At 39.3% G+C, this 22,500-nt stretch overlaps 1 protein-coding gene across 2 annotated transcripts in view; it reads left to right on the plus strand.

Moving 5' to 3' along the window:
* Positions 1-17,632, plus strand: part of LOC137993236 (histone-lysine N-methyltransferase EHMT1-like) — a 48,562-nt gene extending 30,930 nt beyond the window's left edge. Inside the window, exons 15-26 of one of the 2 annotated variants that reach the window (XM_068838958.1) lie at positions 2,035-2,150; positions 2,263-2,301; positions 4,014-4,077; positions 5,374-5,468; positions 5,796-5,844; positions 7,679-7,771; positions 8,656-8,742; positions 9,335-9,485; positions 9,753-9,883; positions 13,000-13,116; positions 15,123-15,187; positions 15,764-15,999. In XM_068838958.1, the coding sequence (XP_068695059.1) occupies positions 2,035-2,150; positions 2,263-2,301; positions 4,014-4,077; positions 5,374-5,468; positions 5,796-5,844; positions 7,679-7,771; positions 8,656-8,742; positions 9,335-9,485; positions 9,753-9,883; positions 13,000-13,116; positions 15,123-15,187; positions 15,764-15,860 (1,104 nt within the window). In that variant the 3' untranslated portion in view covers positions 15,861-15,999. Of the gene's footprint in view, positions 1-2,034; positions 2,151-2,262; positions 2,302-4,013; positions 4,078-5,373; positions 5,469-5,795; positions 5,845-7,678; positions 7,772-8,655; positions 8,743-9,334; positions 9,486-9,752; positions 9,884-12,999; positions 13,117-15,122; positions 15,188-15,763 lie in introns of both variants that reach the window. The other variant, XM_068838959.1, reaches the window with a different exon arrangement.
* The last annotated feature ends 4,868 nt before the right edge of the window (positions 17,633-22,500 follow it).

A 22,500-nucleotide genomic window follows, 5' to 3' on the forward strand; every position in this document is an offset into this window, starting at 1 on the left:
AAATGAACGCTTGCTTTGGAAATAAATGAATTGGCAATATAAGGAGGCGATACGTTGTTACATATGTCATGCATCAGAACAGCTTGACCGATTTAAAGTACAGAAAATCGAGAGGAAGAAAACGAGAATAATTGATTTTGATGTCTAGGGTCGCTTAAAGAATTTCAAGTCAACACAAACTTAAAAACGAGTTTTTGAACAAGAACAGGTATTTCTCGGTTTTCTGCCAATTCTTTTTCCACCGGTTGAAGAGATTAAGTTGAGTGAAGGCGAAGAACCGCAAACTGGCAACGGATTCTGAAGACAAGACTAATAAAAACTTCCGTTTTGAGGTTTGAAGGTTTTTATTTGAAGAACTAACAAGAAGAAAAGATAATGGAGTTTTAACTTTAAACGATGTGAGAGAGATCATTTACAGCTGAAATATGTGATATTTATTATAATAAGCCCAAGAATTCACGCATTTTGATTGGTTCTCACCTATGATCCATAGGAGGAACAGACGCAAAGTTGACGTCATCGTGAAAAAAAACGTTCAATTCTTAGTTATATAGAACAGATTCAAATTGCCGTGCGTCTGTTCGCTAATAGATCACAAAAGAAGTCAAAATGTGGTAAGAACATCCTTGACATGCTCAACTGTCGCCGCGTATTCCACTGTTTTGTTCTAACCACATTTTGACGTCATCAGTGATCTATTAGGGAGCTTACGCAAGGACAACGAAGACGCCAACGAGAACGTCGTCTTAAAATATTATTTCCCGTTATTATAAAAACTTCGTTATAATTTGCCCCAAAGTCGTTCCGAATGGAAAGTGTGTATCAACATTGCAGGAATAAAATTGGCATGAACGGTGTGGTTGTTTGGGAAGAAAATTAAAAATATTTCGTCAGCTTCTCAGTCCTCTACACAACCTGAAATGTGGTCAATAGACCATTTTACAGTTGTGTGCTTTAGTTACCTGGCCTTTGAATGAAAGTGAGGCTGGAGTTGACCTTGCTTTGATAGAAACCTCACAGCTTTTCCTATGTAAATTGCTACTTATTAGCATGACAACAAAATCATTAACATAAGAAAAGCAGTGAGGTTTCTATCAAAGCAAGGTCAACTCCAGCCTCACTTTCATTTAAAGGCCAGGTAGCTAAGCACACAACTGTAAAATGGTCTATTCACGTCGTTGTCAAGACGAGGACGGCAAAGAAATGTACCAAAATGCAAAACGCACGTGCAGGTCGTGCAGAGCCTTTGTTTTTGTTCATTAAACTCGCTGTTCTGTGGTGTTTTTGTAGCCGTAGCCGTCGTCGTCGTTCTTTGCATAAGCGCCCTATTACTGAACAGACGCATGTCACCATGGAATCTATTTGTTAAATGTGCTGTATTATGCATTCCAAGAGAGGAGGAGGGAAGATAACACATGGTCATGCCCCATCTGCAGTTTTTTTTTTCAAACTATTTTAAGCTTTGCACCATGCTGTGAAAGTTGTTTTGGTTTCGTGCCCATGGTCGCGCAGTCAATGATAACCAATCAGGTTTCTTCCTTAAAATAGCCGCGCAAGCCGCGCATCATGACCACGGGTTAAATTTCGATTGAAAAAAAAATATCATTGGAAGAGGCGCATGTATGGTGAATATGTTCTCTATTCCTCATCCTTTCTTGTGCATTCTCATTTGTGGTTCTATAGCTCAGATGGTTCAAGCCTGGATTTTTTTTTTCTCACTTTTCTTTTTGCAACTGCATTTTACTACGAGCGATGATGTCGATCACATAGTAACGTAAAGTAAAGTAAAATCCTTTATTTAAAAACACGATTAGCGTTTAAGCACTACGTGTTTAAGGGGTCATGTATCTAATAATTATCTAATTACCTACTGAAAAATGAATGAAATATAAGAAATTAATTTACTTTATCGCAAATCTGAATATATAATATTTCACATATATTCTCTAAGTTTGGAAATCATCTTTACTTTGGGTCGAACTGTTTGATGAAAAAGACAGAGGAAACTTCCACATTTTCATCTCGTTTGTTCAGGAGTTGAATGTACCTCTGCACTGGGCTGCACTGTCAGGCAATATTGAAGTGTGTAAACTTCTACTGGATGAGCATACGGACATAAACAGTATCAACATACACAAGGAGACACCGCTGTTAGTAACAAAGTATTTTGCTATGATTTAAGTGGATTTTATATTGTCCAGAGTTGCTATTTCATCAGTGAATGTTCGATATCTGAAACTTTGTCGTTGTTCTTTTGTGCAGACATATTGCTGCAAGAGAAGACCACTACGCATGTGTGCAGTAAGTCCTTCTTGCCTTTTCAAGTTGTTGCAAAGTCGACCTGTGTTTATCAAAATATACACAAGAGGAAGAGAAAAATCTTTGGTTTGTATCAGTCCCAAAAATTAAATCTCACCCAAATTTCTTTTATTTCAAAAACCGTTTAAATGACGGCCAAAAACTGAGGAATTCCTAAACTGAGGATTTCATTCTCTGTTCGGAAACCAGGTGTGTACAATCGTTCTTTAACATATCTTTCGAATCTCGCAAAGACGTTGACGATGCCTCGTTTTGGAAACCCCGGGCTTTCCAACCTTGTTTCCAGAGTCTTTCTTCTTTAGTTTCTGGGAACGAGGCTTGCCTAAAATAAGTACCGTAGGCCTCTTTCAACTTATTTTGCAGTAACGTGGATCATTTCATTGTTGTCTGACCATAAAATCTACTGCTCTTGAGAAGTGTCCAAGAGATTTGAAAGGTTGGCCAGACAGAACCTTGCTCCCAGAGCTTACTCGGCTGAAAAGCCGAAGTGTGAGGTGACATGCAAACCGCGGACCATCAGCCGAGTTCATCCAAGAAATCTTCACTGATCCCAACATATAATCACTTTTTTCTCTCTTTCCCTCCCTCCTTCCCTCCTTCCTTCCTCCTTCCTTCCTTCCTTCCTTCCTTCCTTTTTTGCTCCCTTCCTTCCTTCCTTCCTTCCTTCCTTCTTCCTTCCTTCTTCCTTCCTCCTTCCTTCTTCCTTCCTTCCCTCCTTCCTCCCTTCCTTCCCTCCTTCCTCCCTTCCTCCCTTCTTTTCTTCCTTCCTTCCTCCCTTCCTTTCTTCCTTCCTTTTTTCCTTCCTTCCTTTTTTCCTTCCTTCCTCCCTTCCTTCCTTCCTTCCTTCCTTCCTCCCTCCTTCCTTCTTCCTTCCTTCCCTCCTTCCTCTCTTCGTTTCCTCCTTCCTTCCTTCCTTCCTCCTTCTCTCCTTCCTTCCTTCCTCCCTTCCTTTCTTCCTTCCTTCCTTTGTTCCTTCCTTCTTCCTTCCTTCCTTCCTCCTTCCTTCTTCCTTCCTTCCCTCCTTCCTCCCTTCCTTCCCTCCTTCCTCCCTTCCTCCCTTCCTTTCTTCCTTCCTTTCTCCCTTCCTTTCTTCCTTCCTTCCTTTGTTCCTTCCTTCGTTCCTTCCTTTGTTCCTTCCTCCCTTCGTTCCTTCTTCCTTCCTCCCTTCCTTCCTTCCTTCCTTTTTTCCTTCCTTCCTCCCTTCCTTCCTTCCTTTCTTCTTCCTTCCTTCCTCCCTCCTTCCTTCCTCCTTTCTTCTTCCTTCCTTCCCTCCTTCCTCTCTTCCTTTTCTCCTTCCTTCCTTCCTTCCTCCTTCCCTCCTTCCTTCTTTCCTTCCTTCCTTCCTTCCTCCCTTCCTTCCTTCCTTCTTCCTTCCTTTCCTTCTCTCTTGTTTGTTTTCCTCTATTCTTTTGATTGATCTATCCTTCCGTCCTTTGATCTTTCTATCCTTCGATTGGAATTTACGTTTTGTAATTTATCCTGGTTATCAATTTCAGTGTATTGATTCTATATAATATAATATAGCGTTTAATTTCACTGCCCGCCTTGATCAGCCATTGACAACTTCGTGTTCTGTTAATTCTTTACTCCTATACTTGTCACTAAATGTTGTCGTTGTTGTTGAAGTATATGATGTACCTACAGAAGGCAGTACAGTGACCAACTTATTGCTTTTGATTAACATTCAATGGCAGGTTGTTTTTGAGTCGAGGGGCGAACATTCACATCCGCAACAAAGACGGTCACACACCTTGTGAGGTAGGGTAATTCAAGTTTCTGATGACTTTATATATGATAGACATACATACAGGACGAACTCACAAAGTGACCAGTTGCCAGTTGGCTTCATATTTCAATTGGTAAAGCACTGCATCCGCATCGTAGAAGTCATGGGTTCCTATCCCAAATAGAGCCAGAAATTTTGAGGCTTTTCTGTGCCGGTTGCTGCTTAAGTAACGTTCGAAAGTGCGATGATCTAAAAGCTTAGGGCGCGTTTTTTTATCCACAATTCTTGAATAAGAATGGTCGGTACGGAATGCTAGGAATAAATAATTCGGATTGTTTACATAAGAAAAACGCCCGTCGAGATGCGCGGTCCTGGCATGAGTAAACATTGCGTAACAAATATAGCGGCCGACGAAGAGGCTGCCATTGCAGCCGTTGTCGCAGCAATTTTGCTTGTAAATAAAGAGGAAGAAACTAGGGAGACGTTTTTGGATTTGCCGAATGTTTTGACAGTCCTCTATGCAAAGGAGAGGAAACAAATCCCTCGAATCATGGGCTATGCAGACAATGTTGTTGTATGAAACATCACTGAAAAAAACCTCGTACTTTTGGTGCAATGAAATAAGAGGCAATGTTTCATTGTGTCCGAAAGTGTAACCTGATTTTTTCTCCGGTGGAGACGTATTTGAATCCGCAGCGCTCATCTCGCCGTCCGCCATGTGGAATTTTCATTCCCAACATTCTGTTCATTCTGCCCCTGGGAGCAGAATGGATGGAATGGCGTTCTATCCATTCCGGAAGAGGAATGCGGAATGGCAAAACGCGAGCATTTTACATTCTAGCCATTCTCATTCCAGAATTGTGGATAAAAAACGTGCCCTTAAAATGCTGCTTTCCCAAGTTCATATTTGTCTCTTATATGTAATCTAAAAATGCCATTTTATGTTGCGAGTCGTCCTTACCAAGAAATTTTTGCGTGAAACTATTTCATCTCCACATATAAACTATTGCACCAGTTTCTCAATAAACACCTCCAATTCGAGCAAGTTTCTCGTCCTCAACATTTTATATTTGATCATAATTTTCCTATGTCTAAAATCAAGAGGAAAAAAGGTTACGTTCAAAGCGGTGTTTTCGCTTGTGGCGCCGTTACACGACGACGTTGACGTGCTCAAACGTCTTTTTTAGGACGTCATGCACTTAGGGACGTTAACGGACCGGTTTTCGTCTGTAAAAAATATCTTCAAATTCTAGTCTCTTCCCTTGCTTTCTTTCCCAGTGTTATAATTATCTCTCGGTAAAATACGCAAGTTGTGATTTTTTTTGCAGGTTGCCCATCCTGTATCTAGAGGATACTGCTTGCTGGACTCAAAAGCACAGTTAGAGTCTCGTCAAGGAGTTATTAGGCCGCGCATCTTACATAGGTCAGTAATGAAAATGTGTAAGTTATTTTCCATGCTTGAAAACGTTAAAATTAATTAATTGAAATGTATGTGGTATGGTTTAAAAATGTTTTAAAAGCCTGCTCTTCTTTTCCCCACGTAGTTAAACTTCTTTTTAGTACAAAATCTCGGAGAGTTGAAGTGGACTTTGCCCGACTAAAACGCGTCGAGCCCAACACAATTTTGCATTTAAAAGCTATTGCATACCATTAAATCAGGCAACTGAGGAAAAGTTTGCCTTGTGCTTTTGCTTTTGTGCCGTTGAAAGTTTCGACCCACAAATGACCGTTTTGTTATTTCGTTTTGCAGTGACATTTCTCGTGGACAAGAAAATGTCTCAATATCTTGCATAAATGAGGTGTGTGTAGTGTACTTTTTAAGTTGGCCATTTAAAAGTTTCATTTGTTTCAAAGCGACTCCAAGCTCAAAATCTTGCCAGCGGAAAGCAGTTTTAATTTAGTTGACGAAGACTACTGATGATGGGAAAGAACTAAACACTTGGACAAGCTTTGAAAAGAGGCGAAAGTGGGCTGCGTTCAAACGGGGGCAACAACTCCCAATTCTATGGACTTTACGATCTACGACGTCGTCGTCAATGAGAACGCCACGAAACAACAATATGACTGGATAAAAGAGGAAAAGCAATTGTAATACACGCGCGGCATGCATTTTAGCACAAATTCCTGCGTTGCTCTGCACAACAACGACGTGAAATGACTAAATTTGACGTTGTGAGGACAACGCGAGCGCACAAATGTCAATGTATAATTCACTATTTTTACTCTGAAACTGCTCGTACCAATTTATTTTTAGAATCCTCTGCCCACATTGTACTACGCGAACGAGATGGCCTAACCGCGAGAAACTTACGATAGTGCAAAGTTATGTTTTGAGGTGACGTTTTCGTCGACGTCGACGTCGCCGTCGTAGATCGTAAAGTCCCTTATAGGAAGTTTGTGTAGCAACGGAGACGCCACAGCTGGAAAACTATACTTAAAAGGGGCTGTGTCCGCGACGGCAGTGCATGCACTTCATTTTTGGTAGTTTTTGACAATTATTCGCACCTACTCGCTATTTAACGTTAACCCTGCTTCGTGACAAAAACATGTTTGTTGCGCATAGTTACATAATTTAAGAAGAAAGAGAGAAATAAATCGTCCTCGCACTTTATCTTCGTAAAACTATTTTTTATAAAGGCTAATAGGCTAGTTTCGAATTGTGCAGCAACAAAAGAACTGAGTCGAGGTTCAGGGGAATAATTTGCATTTTCCTTTGTTCCGAACAATACAAAATGCTAATTATTCCCCTGAACCTCGACTCTGTTCTTTTGTTGCTGCACAATTCGAAACTAGCCTATTGGCACAGGAATAAAAGTAGTTTAGCTTAATAGTCTATTATTAATTAATGCTTTGGCAGCCCATTAGGGCTGAAATTTAGAGTTAGCAACATTCTAAATCATCGATGAAAAGAACGAATGCTAATTACTAAATTGACTAACTCATCTTATAAAATATCTAGAATGAAAAATAAATCTAATTATTGTCCAAACCTAGCCTAATTGAAATTATGGCATACCAGATAATTACAGTTTTGGGTGTTTGAAGCACGGAAATTGCATATATATAATGAACTTTAGAAAGGTGTCAAGTCTTCTAGCGCTGGGGCACTGTATAATTGAGGAAACTGTACGCAGAAATTAAATCAAACATTGGTTTTTGTGGAGAGGGAGAAAAACTTCTCGAAGAAAAAAAAGAAAACCAACAAACGCACCCACATATGACGCCGAGGCTGGGAATCGACCACAGGCCACATTGGTGGGAGACGAGTGCTCCCTCCACTGCGTCACCCCTGCTCCCCTGATAGTGTCCACCTAGTCGATTACGGTAAATTGGCCACAACAGGAGATTAGAAAGGTGTCGTTTCAAGCGTTAGCTTCAAGTCACAGCAAATTGAACTTCGCGCGACAACTGCTAAGAACATTCAACGCTGTGTGAAGAAAAAAAAAAAACGAATGCGTCATTTAACTCCCCAACCTTGGCCTGTTATATCGAACGCACGCAGCTAGTCATGTAACCGAGTAGCATACGTCGACTAGTAGCGTTTCCACTAGCCTATTTGTTCTAGATTGATTGGTCAAAAAAAGTCTTTTACAAGTACTAGTCGCTGTTGTAATAGTTATTTGTGTTCGGCAGGTTGATGATGAACCATTTCCAAAGTTCACCTTTGTCAAGGAAAGCTGCGAGGTTTATGACGGACTGATCAACTGGAGTATGTCAAAATTCGAGGTATCAGCGGCAGTTTCTTTTTGTCATGATTTAGTCACCACTGTTATGCGGCCGGCCTTTTGGCTCAGTTTAATGTTCCTCATGTTTATCTTCATTTTCTCTACCAACCAAAGGCGGAACGTAAATCGCTAGCGTTTTCTCGCGGTTGGCGCCATGATGCAAATATTCTTTTCGTAAACGGTCGACGCCACTTTAACTGAACTTGGCCTTTCTCAATGAATTTGATCTTAAGGGGTTGAAATTAGCTTTGCAACGAATTTGAATAAAAGCACGCCTAGGTTTAACTACTTAAAAAATTAAGCTTTAAAAATCTGTGACGGTATAACCTCAAAATGCTTAAGGGTCATACGCTCTAGCCACTGGAGATGTGGGAGAAGCACGCTCACAGCATTCCCGAAATGTCATTTTTCAAACAGTGTCCAGCCCACTTTTTAGAAGCTGGTCTGTTTTTCGAGAGCAGAAAAACTGAAAAGTTTGATCCCTTGAAACGTCTACATTTTGATGATGCAGAATTATGGTGCACGAAATTCACCGGAGGAGTTTTGGGGGCTTTCTAAGAGACGAACTCATGGGTCCAGTTATTTGCAAGAGGGTCAGGCGAAGTGTGCTCAAGACCTTTGACTTGATATGTTATTTAACCCGAATCATGGGCTGCTACCCTTTGAGCAACTCTTCCGCAGTTGGTTCATTTTATTGCTGGTGTTTGTTGTGATTGGTCAAAATAATTACTTTTATTGCAGAGGGGAATTTTGGTATCTGAAGAAAACCCTTCGGGGAAAGTAGGCAACCAACAAAATTCGATTACAGGAAGCGATCACGGGTTACACATTGATGGAAGGGGAATGCTTTCACCTTTTCACTTGTATTGTGTTTGATATTCACAGGGTTGTAAGTGCGAGAATAGTTGTCAAAGCGGGAAGTCTTGTCATTGTTCTGAAAAGAGTGAACGGGAAAAAATTTGGTACAATAAGGTTAGTGAAGAGTGACGCGGAGACGTAGATTTTGGAGCAATGTAATTCAAATGTAGTTATTGCTATCAGGTTCGTTTTCTTGGTTTTTGACCGTCAGGGCAACTTAGGCAAACGTTTAAAGTGCCTGTCACCTCAACAGAGTTTTCTACTTTATGCATTCTCCGAAATCGTTCCCAGTATATTGTGTAATTTTTGGAACCTTTTTGTAAGGAAAAAAAAAAGACTGGAAAAATGTTCATACTTTGATCAAAACCGAGGAATGAAGAAGAGTGGGCTCGATACCGGGTTGACGTCGCAAATTAATTTGCATCACTGTTTTTAAAGAACTATCGCAATACAAAGCAGTCTGTGACGTCTTATCACGTTTACCTTTCGTTCCGGCATTGTTCATTTTTTTAAATTCTTTTGAAGCAGGACTTATTCCTCCCTTGAACATCAAACAATTGAAGAAATTCTCATGATGGAGAAACCACGAAAGACGAACCTTTTTTCCATTTTTGCAGATGAAAAATCCTTGTTTTGGACCAACCAATGTAGAGATGTTGATTGGATACCACTCGTGCATTAAATGACAACTTTTTTTTTATTCTAGGACGGACTATTAAAAGGAGATTTACAGAAGTTTGACCGGCCTCTTATCTTTGAATGTAACAGAATGTGCAACTGTTGGTCATTCTGTAAGAACAGAGTTGTCCAAAAGGGTATGCAGTATCCTCTTCAGATGTTCAGAACGTTGAAAAAAGGTAATTTAAGCCTAGTTTGCACTATCGACGCAAGCACAACCACAAGCACAAACAAAAGAAGCTTACAAATTTTGAACTGTGCAGAAAGTACAGGAATAGTGTCGCCGTTGACTGGAATGAATTGCATTTTACAGGGAAAAAAAGAGTAATTCAAATTCTACGTTAACAGCTTTCAAACTTCAGGATCAAGAGTTTATTATTTATTATTTGTTCTTAAACAATTGGAAACTACCCAATTTACTTACTGTTTATGTATGTCGTTGTTAGGATGGGGAGTCCGCAGTCTTGCTGTTATTCCTCAGGGCGGTTTTGTGTGTGAATACACTGGTGAGCTCATACCAGACAGCGAAGCGGATGACAGAGACGATGACTCTTACTTATTTGACTTGGACTGTAAGGTAACTTCATTCATCTGAATCTGTTAAAGTGGTAATGTGATCATAAAATCGCTTCATTTTTTTCTTCAGATTTTGAAAGTGTGTTTGCTTAACACCTGCCTGTTAAAATTTTGAGCTTTGATTTTTATCCAAAGGCTGTTTACTTTGACTGTAAGATTTTTTGGGATTTCACGGTTCGCCATTACTCACGTTCAAAACTGCCCGATTTGACCTCAGAGGGTTTCAATCTAGGGAAAGTGATGTCATTCACTCAATAGCTTAAAATTTCAGCGTGTAAGCACAGTTTATTATGTATGCAAAACACGAGTTTAAAAATCTGGAAGCCCGAAAACTCCCGTGCTGCACATTGATTCAGTCGCGTACAAACGCATTGCATTCTTAAACTAGCGAGTCTTTGTCGTCATTTTCTCATCGGTCCAGCTCTCTCAAGATTTTAAAGTTAGTAATGGCGGACCATTAAATAGGAAAATTCCGGGCAGCTCAAATAAACAAGTGTCTTTCTGAAATTAAGGCTTAAAACTTGGGTCACTTATTGTTTAGTTAACACCGTTTTGAAATCCAAAGGAAAAAAAGATTTGATGTTTTGATCATAGTTCCACTTTAACAAAGGTGTAGAAACAAATACATACGTTCATAATTAATTGACCACTCCCCATAGGGGCTTTTTCGGAAATCAAGAAAACGACAGAATAGAACGACAACTTTTAAGAATCCCAAGACCAGTTGGCTATATTTACGAGTGCAGCCGATAAGTTGAACCTTGGACTACCAGAATCAAATTCAACGATTTGTCAGAACGGGTCTTGAACCCGGGATCTCCGGATCTCAAGACAAACACCCTTAACCACTTGACCGAAATGCCTTCTAAATGTAAAACTGTAATAACGCTACAGAAATCAGGTGAGGCCTTACGCTACTGTGAAAGTGAAGGATGAAGAACCTTCGTTGATCAACAGCATCAGGAATTCCTTTTTAGTGCATCACCCAAGGACAGAAAATTCTCTGACCTGGGTGGAAATCGATCCACGACGTTCGGATGAGATCACCGGTGCAACGTCCTACTAAGGACAACACAGTCAAGACTCATTCATACATGTAATAATGTTGGATGATAAACAAAATACGTTCTTGCTTGTTGTGGACAACTTTCTGATGCTCTTTCCTTTCAATATGTGGTGAATGCTCAATTTAAACAAAGTCAAATTGCAAAGTATTTTAAAAGTTCGCTTCTTGAATCGATTTTTGATCCTCAAGATTTTAAACTACCGTTCAGATAAATTATAATTAATCTTTTTACTGATGTACGTTTTTAGTTTACCTTCATCAGTTTTATTACTATTAAGTGTTAGTATCACCCAACTAGTGGACTAATGCAAATGCTGCATTTTGATTGGCTACGCTTCTAGAGGACTATTACTAATAGTCATCGAGTAGCGAAAAGCGTGACGCTTTTTTTCGTTTTATTTCCAAATAAATATATTTTCAACCTGCATTTGCTAACTTTATTACTGCGTTTTCTGTCCGACTAGTTGGGTGATACTAAAACAATTAGCATCGCGCAGAATTGTATGACACATCCGGGATATTCATGGGTGCAATGGCGCTAAATTTGAAAGGCCGAGACGACAAATGACATGAGACAATAAAGAAAAATGGCCGCAACAGGGAAAGGTCCCCCTGCGTTTTACTCTGTTACAGCTTAACTATATAAAATATGAAAAGGGTCGCATATGGCTTTTAAAGAAGAAATTCTCATAATAAAATAACAGCCATTTTTGACACGGTACCGTCTCGTTAACCTGTATCAATTTTGTGTTCAACTTGACCTATTTTGGGTAAATTTGAGTATGGGAAATAGCTGTAGGATAAATTTGAGGCTGAATTTCTTCTAAATGAAGATGTCAACACGTTGGGTTGCATATGGATATGTTTTCTCAAAAAGTATAAAGGTCTCATGCAACATATGAAGGGAATCAGATGTCTAGAAGTAGTGTCAAATCCAGCATTTCTGAAACATACATTTTCTTTCTTTGATTCCTCGCCGTCCTAAGAGCGTTTGGGAGTTGAATTGATTCATTTTGAACTTCGCGCGTGCATATTAATTTCTCTAAGCTCCGCCTGAAATCAGTAATAGCTGTGAAAATGGCGGTCAATGTCTTGCTCGTTTCAACATTGTTGTGTTGAAGGTAGTTTAAAGCAACTGAATGGGTTTAGGTCTTAGTGATCCTTTTAAATATTTTATTCCATTTGAACGTATCGAATATTGAATAATTATTTTCAACAAACAAAAGACGTTCCACTGGGCATAGTTAAATCTAGGGACTGCCTACATCTATTAACTATGCACTGGGACACTAGCAAATCGCGGACAAAAGATAAAATGAAAGAGGCTTTTTCTTTGATGAGGCTGTGTAGACAACCGGCAATGAACGGAAAAATGCTTCGTGAACTCGCTCTACAGGTCTGTTTTTCAAAAAAAGATAACATCGATCGGATATTTACACATTGCGCTGATTTATTTCAAGATTTTTCTGGGTAGCGGGTAGCGGATAAAGCATGAGGAATAAGCAAGCATTAAGCTGAGGTCCAATCGGTCAGTTTTGAACGTGAGTAATGGCGGACCGTGAAATCCAAAACTTTCACTCAAAGTAAACGGCCTTTGCATGAAAATCAAAGCTCAAAATTTTACCAGTCAGGTGTTAAGCAAACACACTTTCAAAATCTGAAGGAAAAAAAGAAGTGGTTTTTTTGATCACAGGGGCACTGAGTATTCTGCTCATCTTAACGTTTGATTGACAGTTGCAGAATTCGGCGAAGGGACTCTAGTATTCCCAAAGCTAAATCGGTTGACCAATCATATCCCACCAGTGCTGAATGCGTGTTTCTTTATGCCGGACTTGTCACATATTTCGCACTGCAAGTAAATGTCACGGAAGACAATTATTATAGAATTCTGCGCGATGAGACCCTTCGCCCTGAAGGGCCACGGGTCAATAGCCCATTCTGCTTCGCCTCATGGGTTATTGACCCGTAGCCCTTGCGGGCTACGGGTCTAATTGTTAATTATCACTCACTCAATAGCTGATTTGATTCCGTATGTCAATTTGTTTTTGCAGGAGAGCACGAGCGACTTGTTTTGCATTGATGCCAAAGAGTATGGAAACATCAGCCGATTCATAAATCACTCGTGCGAACCAAACATCTTTCCCTTGCGAGTATTTATTAATCACCGGGTAAGTTGTGGGCTGTTGAGATAAAAACTCGAAACGACAGAGACAACTAATGGACAAAGCGCCACGCGGCAACTCTCAAATTTAAACCACAACTAAATGAAGAGATTATTTTTCAATTCGCGAATAGGTGAATGGATCGACGGAATCGAACAACCCTCGGGACGTATGCGTCAGTTTATTATTAAGTGGGACGGTAATTGAAACCTCGTAAATTAGTTCGAGATAGTGATGTACAACTGTAATTTACGTGTTTTCCTGGACACCTGCGCAAAACTTTTTTTTTTTTTTACTTTTAAGAAGATTACGACATTTTTTCAATTTATAAGACATGTTTTTCGTGCGGGAAAGCTCGCTAGAAAGAAGAATGGCCGTTTTCAGAGCACAGCAGGAAAGAGCAAAACGGAAAACTTTTTAGACTGTCGCAAAACAAAAAGTCGAGTGATGCTAAAGTGTCATTTCAGTCCCGAGAGTGAAAGTGAAACCGCGCTATCGGGGAGACGTGTTGTCGAGGGGTCGAGCTTGGTTTGCTTTCTGTTTTCTCCTAAACGAGATTGGTGAACTATCTGTTTTTGGCACAATTTTATTATCTCACTCCTCTTTTTTTTGCTGTAAAAAGAATTTAAAAAATTTACGCCAGAAAAAAAGTTACAAGGAAAAAAGTATTCGTAGCCATCACTGATGGACACAAAATGGTCTCCTCGAGATCACGCACCCGAGGAATATTTGTAGTCAGTTCCTTTACAAGACGTGTGCCTGTGCCATAAAACAAACATTAAATTATTCCTTTTGAACAATACAATAAACCTGTCTTGTTGTTTCAAGAATTACGTCAAAGCTGTGCTTCCTGTTCCTGCAAAACGTAGCGTGAACCGATGGAACAAACTTGTCCTTGATAGATGAAGTCGCAATGATTAAATGAGTAACTTGAGCAAGTTATATCTCCCAAACGAGCCCGGTGACCAATTTTTTTAATTACACATTTCGAGTCACCGTAATGTAGGAAACAATCGAGAAAAGTTTAAAGAATATCTTACGACAACTTCTACTACTAATAAGGAATCACCTTAAGGCGGATGGAAGCTTCCTATTTTGGTATTTGTAATGCTCACACCTGTTTCGGACTTATTCGTTTTAGCCTAAAACCATTGAATTGAGTAAACAATTTGTTTTTGGACTTTTTGGTATTGAATAAAAGAGCACAGCTCTAACAATCAATAAATTAGAGTGTCAAGAAACCCAACTGGTCGGCAAAAGGAAAGGAAAGGAACTTTATTTAAGTGTCTAGTCGTTCTAGCGCTGGAGCGCTAATTGGAGACACTAAACTGAAATGAACAATGAAAGTAAATCAAGTCAAATGTCGGTTTTTGAGGAGAGGGGAAACCGGAGTACCCGGAGAAAACCTCTCGGTGCAGAGTAGAGAACCAACAAACTCAACCCACGCCGACGCTATGATGACGCCGAGTCTGGGAATCGAACCCGGGCCACATTGGTGAGAGGCGAGTGCTCTCACCACTGCGCCATCCCTACACCCCAGGGAATGGCGGCGGGGTAAAGTTTGGAAGCAACGAGCATATATCCACATCAGGCCCCAGTTTTGCAAACGATGGATGGCGCTATCCGCCGGATAAATCACTATCCAGTGGGTACGTAATAGGGAAATCAATTGCTTTATCCACCTTTTTTTGAACAACTAGGACCTGGTTGATGATCAGAGAGGGATTGAACTTGGAGAGGCAATGTAGCCATGCCCTTGCAAGGCCAACGCCAAAGCAAGTGAGCCACCCGTCTCCCCAGGTTATCCCATTACCACTGATCACTCTCACCTCCACCCTACCCGCCTCTTTAGTCTCAAAAGATATCTCATAGTTATGTGGTACAAGAGAATTACCAGGATTAGCTCATTGTTGAGCTGTATAGACATGTCAGCTGAGATTTCAATGATAGTGGAAAAGAAGATGCATAAGGCTTTTACTACATATTTTTTGCATTTATGTTGTTCTTTGTAGGACATAAGATTTCCTAGAATTGCTTTCTTCGCCACAAAGGACATAAATCTGCACGAAGAAATTTGGTGAGGACAAATTAAAACCGCGACACGTCTGCTTTCAGCGGGGAAACCCTGTCTTCTATTAGAGCCTGGAGGTGGGGTAACCCGGCAAGGTGAGATCGAAAAATGGCTCTCGTTTACATGCAACCTTACCAACCCGAGGTCGCGGGTGACCTTTCTCGAGGCAACTGCGTGGTCGCTAAGTACGTAAACAGGCAAAATGGCGGGTGAAGGACGCATTTTGGCGGCTTATTCTCCTCTACTCTCACTAGCTACGTTTGCTTCAACTTTTCAGTGCTGTGGCTTCTTACTATCACTTTCAATGCTGCAACGCCTTCGCCAAAGACAGTATACTGTGACGCGAGCCGACCCCGGGTTGGCGGGTTACCCCACCTTCAAGCGCTGGGCGGGTCCCCCGCTCTGGCAGACCGGGTAACCCGCCTTGGTGGGTTACCTTAAGGGTATACATGGACAGGTGGCTTACCTGGCCTAGGCGGGTTACCCCACCTTCACGTTAACAGGCTCTTAGTGGACTTTTGCAATTTTCTTCATTTAAGTGACACTTTTACTGCTCTATTTCTTTTTTTTTTTCCTCCACAGCTTTAATTACGGTGACAGATTCTGGTCTGTTAAAAAGAAGGAATTTTACTGTGAATGCGGTACACCGCGTTGCAAATATCGCAACCCAAGCTCTTAGCATCTGGTCTGTTTTCATACATTCATCCACACCTCACTTTCGTATTACATTCGTTAACGTATTGTAAGTATTTTAACCCATCGGATCCCGAGCTATAAGTTGTGTTGCTTGTTGGGTGGATAACATAATGACATCTTTCAAATTGTATTTAGAATTTTATTTTATATCTTCAAAAAAAATATCAGTGTAAATATACCTTTTAGCCTTTGTCCTAAAGGAAATAAATTGCTATTATTATTATTATTATTATTATTATTATTATTATTATTATTATTATTATTATTATGACAGTTTGAAACTTTTGAATGTCAATACCTAAACGCTACCAGGGGCGTTAATCGTAACCCAGGAGCTCCTTAAAAACACCATGTTCAAGTCCTATTTACAAATATCTTTCTAAAAGTTATATCCACTTATCCACTTATCAAGTATTATCCACAATCTAATTATTATTATTATTATTATTATTATTATTATTATTATTATTATTATTATTATTATTATTATAATATACAATATACATTTATTTTAATGGTAAAATGTTTATTTGTCTCGTAAGTGGTTGCAGATTTGATCACTTGTTTCTTTTACTTTTGGAATATAACGACTAAAAATGCTTTATGAAACATTTTGTCTCCAGGATTGTGTAATAACAGTAATCTTTGGATGGTAAAATCGTGTTTTCAGATATACACTTTCACTACACATACGCTCTCAAGATTGAGAAAATGTGATAATATATCGTGTTAATTGTATTTGTATCTTGTTTTACTTTTAAACTTGCATTTATAGATTATTAATCCTTAGAATCCTTTGGTCTTCACTTATTTACCTAATACATGTACACTTTTTTTTTTAAAGATTTTCTTATTTTGCGCTGAGGCTGAACGTTGTAATTTATTAATTTAAATTTTATTTTTTTGCGATTTGAGCCCGAAAACATTCTTAACACTTTCTTAAAGTTGTGTGGTAGACTAAGTTCGACTACAAACTGAGTTGTTCTTCAGTGTGTCATGTAATTAGAAACTAAACCTCACATTGTTAGTAACTATATTAATAACCGAGAGTGAGGTCGTTACGGCAAAATCTCAAACTGAGGCCTTGCCCATCGCTCGATCAATACAGCTTGGCCGAGGTTTGAGATTTGGCTGTAACGACCGAATGGTCAAGGTTATTAAGTTGTTCATTATATGGTTAACAGAACGGTTCTGAAGAAGGAAAAAAACTAATTTGCATAATCCATAATCGGCCCGTGAGAATAATTATAATGCCCTAGCCAATCACCGCGCTCGTTAAATCGGTGAGAAACATTAGCCATATAATATTTACCGCTGGTTTTCAATAGCGTCGGAGTCGTAATCAGAAGCGCAGAGCGATAAGATTCCGCTTATGACTCCGTCGCTTATGATCCAGTGAAAACTAGATTGTCGGAGTTGGAAGCAGAAGCGGAAGAATAAACCAATCACAGTGCTCGATTCCAAGCATTGTTATTGGTTGGTTGTTCCACTTTTGCTTCCGACTCCGACAATCTAGTTTTCGCTGGATCATAAACGACGGAGTCATAAGCGGAGTGGAAAGAAAATGAGAACGTTCTGATTCTTCCGACTCCAGTTACGACTCCGATCTTTGATTTTCATTAGCGCTCTTACGACTCCGTCGCTAGTGAAAACCAGCCTTTAGTAATACTGAGTTGTGTAAACTCGACATGTAGAGAAAATTATAATTGATATTGGCAATAAACGGAAGAATAAACTGTGAATACTTTTACTCAACTTCAATGTGTTAGCTGAATTGCAAACTTTAGTCATTCTTGCACTTAATATTACTCGTTTTTTCTTAAGTAGGTTCATTCACGCGTCTTGTTCGAAAGCTCGGAAGTATCTCTGTGGGACAGTTCGTTAATGATACCGATTTCAATAGCGCGGTCAAGAGTAAGACCTTTCTTTTTCAAAAGCTGCTTTCTAATGAACGAAGAGGTCACACCACACACGATTTTGTGACGTATGAAAAGCACCATACTTTCACGTATTTGAAAGAATTTTCAAATCGGCAGCAAAAGACTGAAAGGTTCACCTTCTCTCTGTGCCCGCGTGTTGTCTTATGTCGTTCCATAATATCCCAAGGATCACAAATCTCGGCAAACGTTTGCTTCAGTACTGCAATACTCTCACGAAATTCGGCCGGGACGCGAACTGTGCCATCAGAATCACGAACGGCCAATGCGTAAACGCGATGGCAAGATTTCCTCACAGGTCCCTACTTCATTATGCATGGGTTCCTTTGTTTCAAGAAAACAATAGTCGTCCTTTGGGACTGTGGCGCTTTCTTCTTTTTTCTTAGAGTCTATGTGGACTTTGAAAAAACCGGTCAAACTTCTGACTGAAATACGGAAAATTGAAGGGAAACGTGAAACGATTTTAATTGCAATGAACTCGTGCATTAAAGTTTGCCATGAAGGATGCGCCAATCAGACTGGAAGCGTGGTACGCTCTTCCATGCAATGAACGTATAAGTGTGCCGCATGGGGCATGAAGGAAAAGCAGAGATCACAGCAATGCTGGATAAACCTAAAACTACCGCAGGGACTAACCTTAAGCCTAAACAGTGTCCTTAGTTGTAATTATTATTCATCCCGTAAGAACAAATTAGCCATTTATATATACGATTCTCTTGCGTGTACGTATTGTTCTATAAAACAATAGCGCGAATGCATAATTAACTTGTTCTGCATGCATAATGAAGTAGGGACCTGTACGGCAATCATTCCAACGCGATTTTCCTTTTCTGTCGCTTCTCTTCCTGCAAGGAAAACGTGAGCCTTAGTCTTGTCAACCTTGTCGCCACGCGCAGCCGCAATGTTATTTCTACCTCTTGCACGAAATTCTTCCAATTTTAGTGCTACGTTTCCGTCGAAATTTAACGGCTCGGGTTTGCGAAGTCCGTCCGCCATACGTTTTGCAAAGAAAAAGACTAAACTTTATCTAAGTTTATTCCTGGCACTATGTACTTGTAGATCATTTAGCCGAGCAGAGAGAGAGAGAGAGAGAGAAAATCGAACAAGCGAGAGGCGACCAGCTCCCTCGAATACAGATTGCACTATCAAGCAAACACGTGGCCAAATAAAATATGCACGGTGCGGTATGACAATAAGGTGCAAAGTGCATGATGGCATTCTACAAATGTCTTCTATAACTTACACTTTCAGTTTTTAATTTATGTTTTATAATATTGCTTTATCCAGTAATGGAGCATCTTCATACATCGGCGAAGAGAGGATATAGTTTGCAAGGGTTGTTTGTTTCAAAATACTCACTGTACTGTAACTTGAAAGGAAAGGCATAATGCAAACCCTTTGTTTTTCATGTCAAGGTATCTTGTCTACTCACCCTCCTCTTTTGCCAAATCATGACAAGTTGCATTCCATGTATTTCGAGCTTAGGAATTATTGCTACCTTTACTCCAGCGCACCTTCAATGTGTCACAATAACACTAATTCAACTAATTGATTTGTCCTTAGGGAGCAAAGTATGGTAATCGGCCGTGAGTCTTTTATTAATACTCGGAATACGTTAAAGAGATCCGAATTTTAATCCCGGTACAATTTTCCCTTTGCACTTAAATTCACGATAGAATCGCATACGTCATCGCAGCTTTTGCACCGCAGCAATGCGTGGCCTTGCATAACCGGGCAAAAACTGGAAACAACAATAATAATAATGATAATAATAATAAATAATAATAATAATAAGAATAATAATAAGAATAATAATAAGAATAATAATAATACTTGATTTCAAATTAACGGTGAAAAAAAAATTTACAGTAAAATTTGAAATAGGAAAACCTTGAGGTTATTCCTATATTGGTCTCCTGCGCGATCGAATTTTTCCAATTTTTCACGGCATGTGCTAAAACCAGAAACACCGGAACACTCCGGAACACCCTGGAAGTAACCCAAACCCTCAATTTGGCTAATCCTAGGCCATAAGTTGGTTTTTAGCCGAGCTAGGCCTAGGCTGTTCCTAGCCTGCGAACGCAGACGTATTTCCGGCGGTCGTTTCTCTCCCCCGAAAAAAAGCTACTTTTCGGGGGAGAGAAACGACCGCCGGAAATACGTCTGCGTTCGCAGGCTAGGGTGTTCCGGTGTTCCTGGTTTTAGTACATGCATTTTTTCACGTTTGTAAAAATAAAGTTCTACATGAAACAAAATATTAAAAGTAGTTAAGCGTTTGAAAATTAGTAAATATTCATAATTGTTTTTAGGCGGGTTTTGAAACCTTTTACACTAATTCTATCTTCAAATACATGGTTAGGTAAGTTGTTCCAAGGCTTTATGATTCTTACGAAAAAGGAATCAAATCAACCGAATGATAGTGTCTCATGCGTAATTCAGTTGGGAATGAGAAAAATAAATCTGAGCAGAGCATAGATGCTTATGGATGAGCAACTCGCGTTGCAGAGTCAAAATACTACACAATCAAGCAATCTGGCACGTGCTTTCAAAAATTTACCACAAGAGGTTTCTCAATATTTAATTGTAATATTCGGAGCTTAGGAAAGAATTTATGTCTGCTTAATGATATTTTGATAACGGTGAAGGAAATGCCTAGCATTATAACTATTTCTGAAACTAAGCTAAACGAGAATAATCAACATCTTCACAACATTGATATACCTGGCTACAATTTTGTCGGTGTGAATTCTAGAACGAATGCTGGGGGAGTTGGTATTTATATAAAACAAAACCTAAACTTTTTTCGTAGGCAGGATTTAGAGTTTTCGTGTGACGGTTTTGAAAGGTGCTTTGTTGAGATACCAAGAGAAAGGCAAAAGAGTATTATTGTTAGGTCCATCTATAGACATCCTCACGGGAATGCCGAAAATTTCCGTGAACTTCTTAGGCTGAAATTAAATCATTTGAACAATTGCGGTTAATAGCTGGCGATATCAACATTGATTTTTACAAATATCACAGTGATAAGTCTTGATATGTTATTCGGTCTGGGCTACATACCTCTTATCACAAAAGCAACCCGGATCACAACATCTACTCAAATTCACCACAAAAAGTTTTAAAGTCTGGGATCTGCTTGGCAGATCTCTCAGATCATTTGCCCTGCTTCTTTTCAATAGCCACCAAGCTTTCCGAGTATGCAGGTGACAGGTATTATAGGAACTATTCAAGATTTAATGAAGCCAGATTTTAGTCACTAGTGATGTGAATGATAGTATGGCTAAAATTATCTCTACATTAGAAGGAATAACTAATAAGCATGCGCCCATTGAAAGGGCATCACGATCTAAACGGAAATTGTTAAGAAAACCCTGGATTTCTAAAGGAATATTTCAATCTGTTAAAGAAAAGCAGTGTTACGGTTTTGTATCTTTCTTTTGCCTGTAATCAACACCTATTTTCTGCCCTTTGTTCTCGGTCTCTGTTCGATGTGTTAGCCTTGTGTTTAGTGTTGAAATTGCACACAGTAATTTTCCCAGCATATTTAAATTCATGTCACTATTCTCGTATATATATCAAAATCGTTTTCATTGTCTCACTCGCTCTCCATCCTAATCCAGCAATTGGTAAGTGTTTTTTCCGTCCTCGTTATAAGTTTATTTACTAGCCGGATTCGTTGTAACAATTCACTTTCTCCGTTTGTATTTTCTTTAGGTATTTATCAACCCTTTGCATTAAATACAATTGCTGGTTTTTAAGAAGTCATGTGTTAATCGTTTCCCCGGCCCTCGCCACTTCAAGCAGGTTTGTTTAAAACTCATTTTTTTCTGGCGACCCACTTAAAATTAATTATTATAAAGTTTTCAATAATAAACTTACTAAAATCAAGGACTTAGCCAAGCAGAAATACTTTAAGAAACAGTTTGAAATTAACAAAGGCAATATGAAAACAACATGGAAAATGGTTGACTTATTAATAAATAGTAAAGGGAAAAAACTCTCCTACAATAAGTAAGATAGTCTATAATGACAAATGTTATACATCTAAATTAAACATGTAATCAGCTAAATACATATTTTGTTAATGTAGGCCCAATTTTATCAGCTCAACTGCCAAACCATATTAACTCTAATCCTGCAAGATATGTTACTAGAACTTTTCCAAACAGCTTTATGTTTAGGTATATTCACTCGTCTTAAGTGCGTGACTTAATCTCGAACCTAACAACTAACAAGGCGTGTATAGGAGTCCCCGCAAAGTGCTTTAAGCTGGCTGGAGACCACATCTATGAGGCAATGACTGAAGTTTACACTCTCTCCATAGAGCAAGGTATTATGCCTGACATTCTCAAAATTTCCAAAGTAACTCCAGTGGACAAAGGTGGTGATATCATTGACCCGACTTACTTTCGCCCTATCTCAGTTCTTTCTATATTTACACAGATTTTTGAAAAACTGGTGTGTTAACAGTTAACAAGCTATGTTGAAAAGTATTCGTGCATTTTAAGTCAATACCAGTTTGGCTTTAGGAAGGGCAGATCGACTGAACAAGCCATTTTAGAAATTACTGACAATTTAAAACAAGCAGTAGATAATAATCTACTCACATGCGGAGTCTTTCTTGACTTCGCTAAGGCCTTTGATACCGTCAATCATGCTATACTGTTGAACAAATTAGAGAAATAT

Source organism: Montipora foliosa, chromosome 2 (assembly GCF_036669935.1).
Source record: "Montipora foliosa isolate CH-2021 chromosome 2, ASM3666993v2, whole genome shotgun sequence".
Classification (NCBI taxonomy): domain Eukaryota; kingdom Metazoa; phylum Cnidaria; class Anthozoa; order Scleractinia; family Acroporidae; genus Montipora; species Montipora foliosa.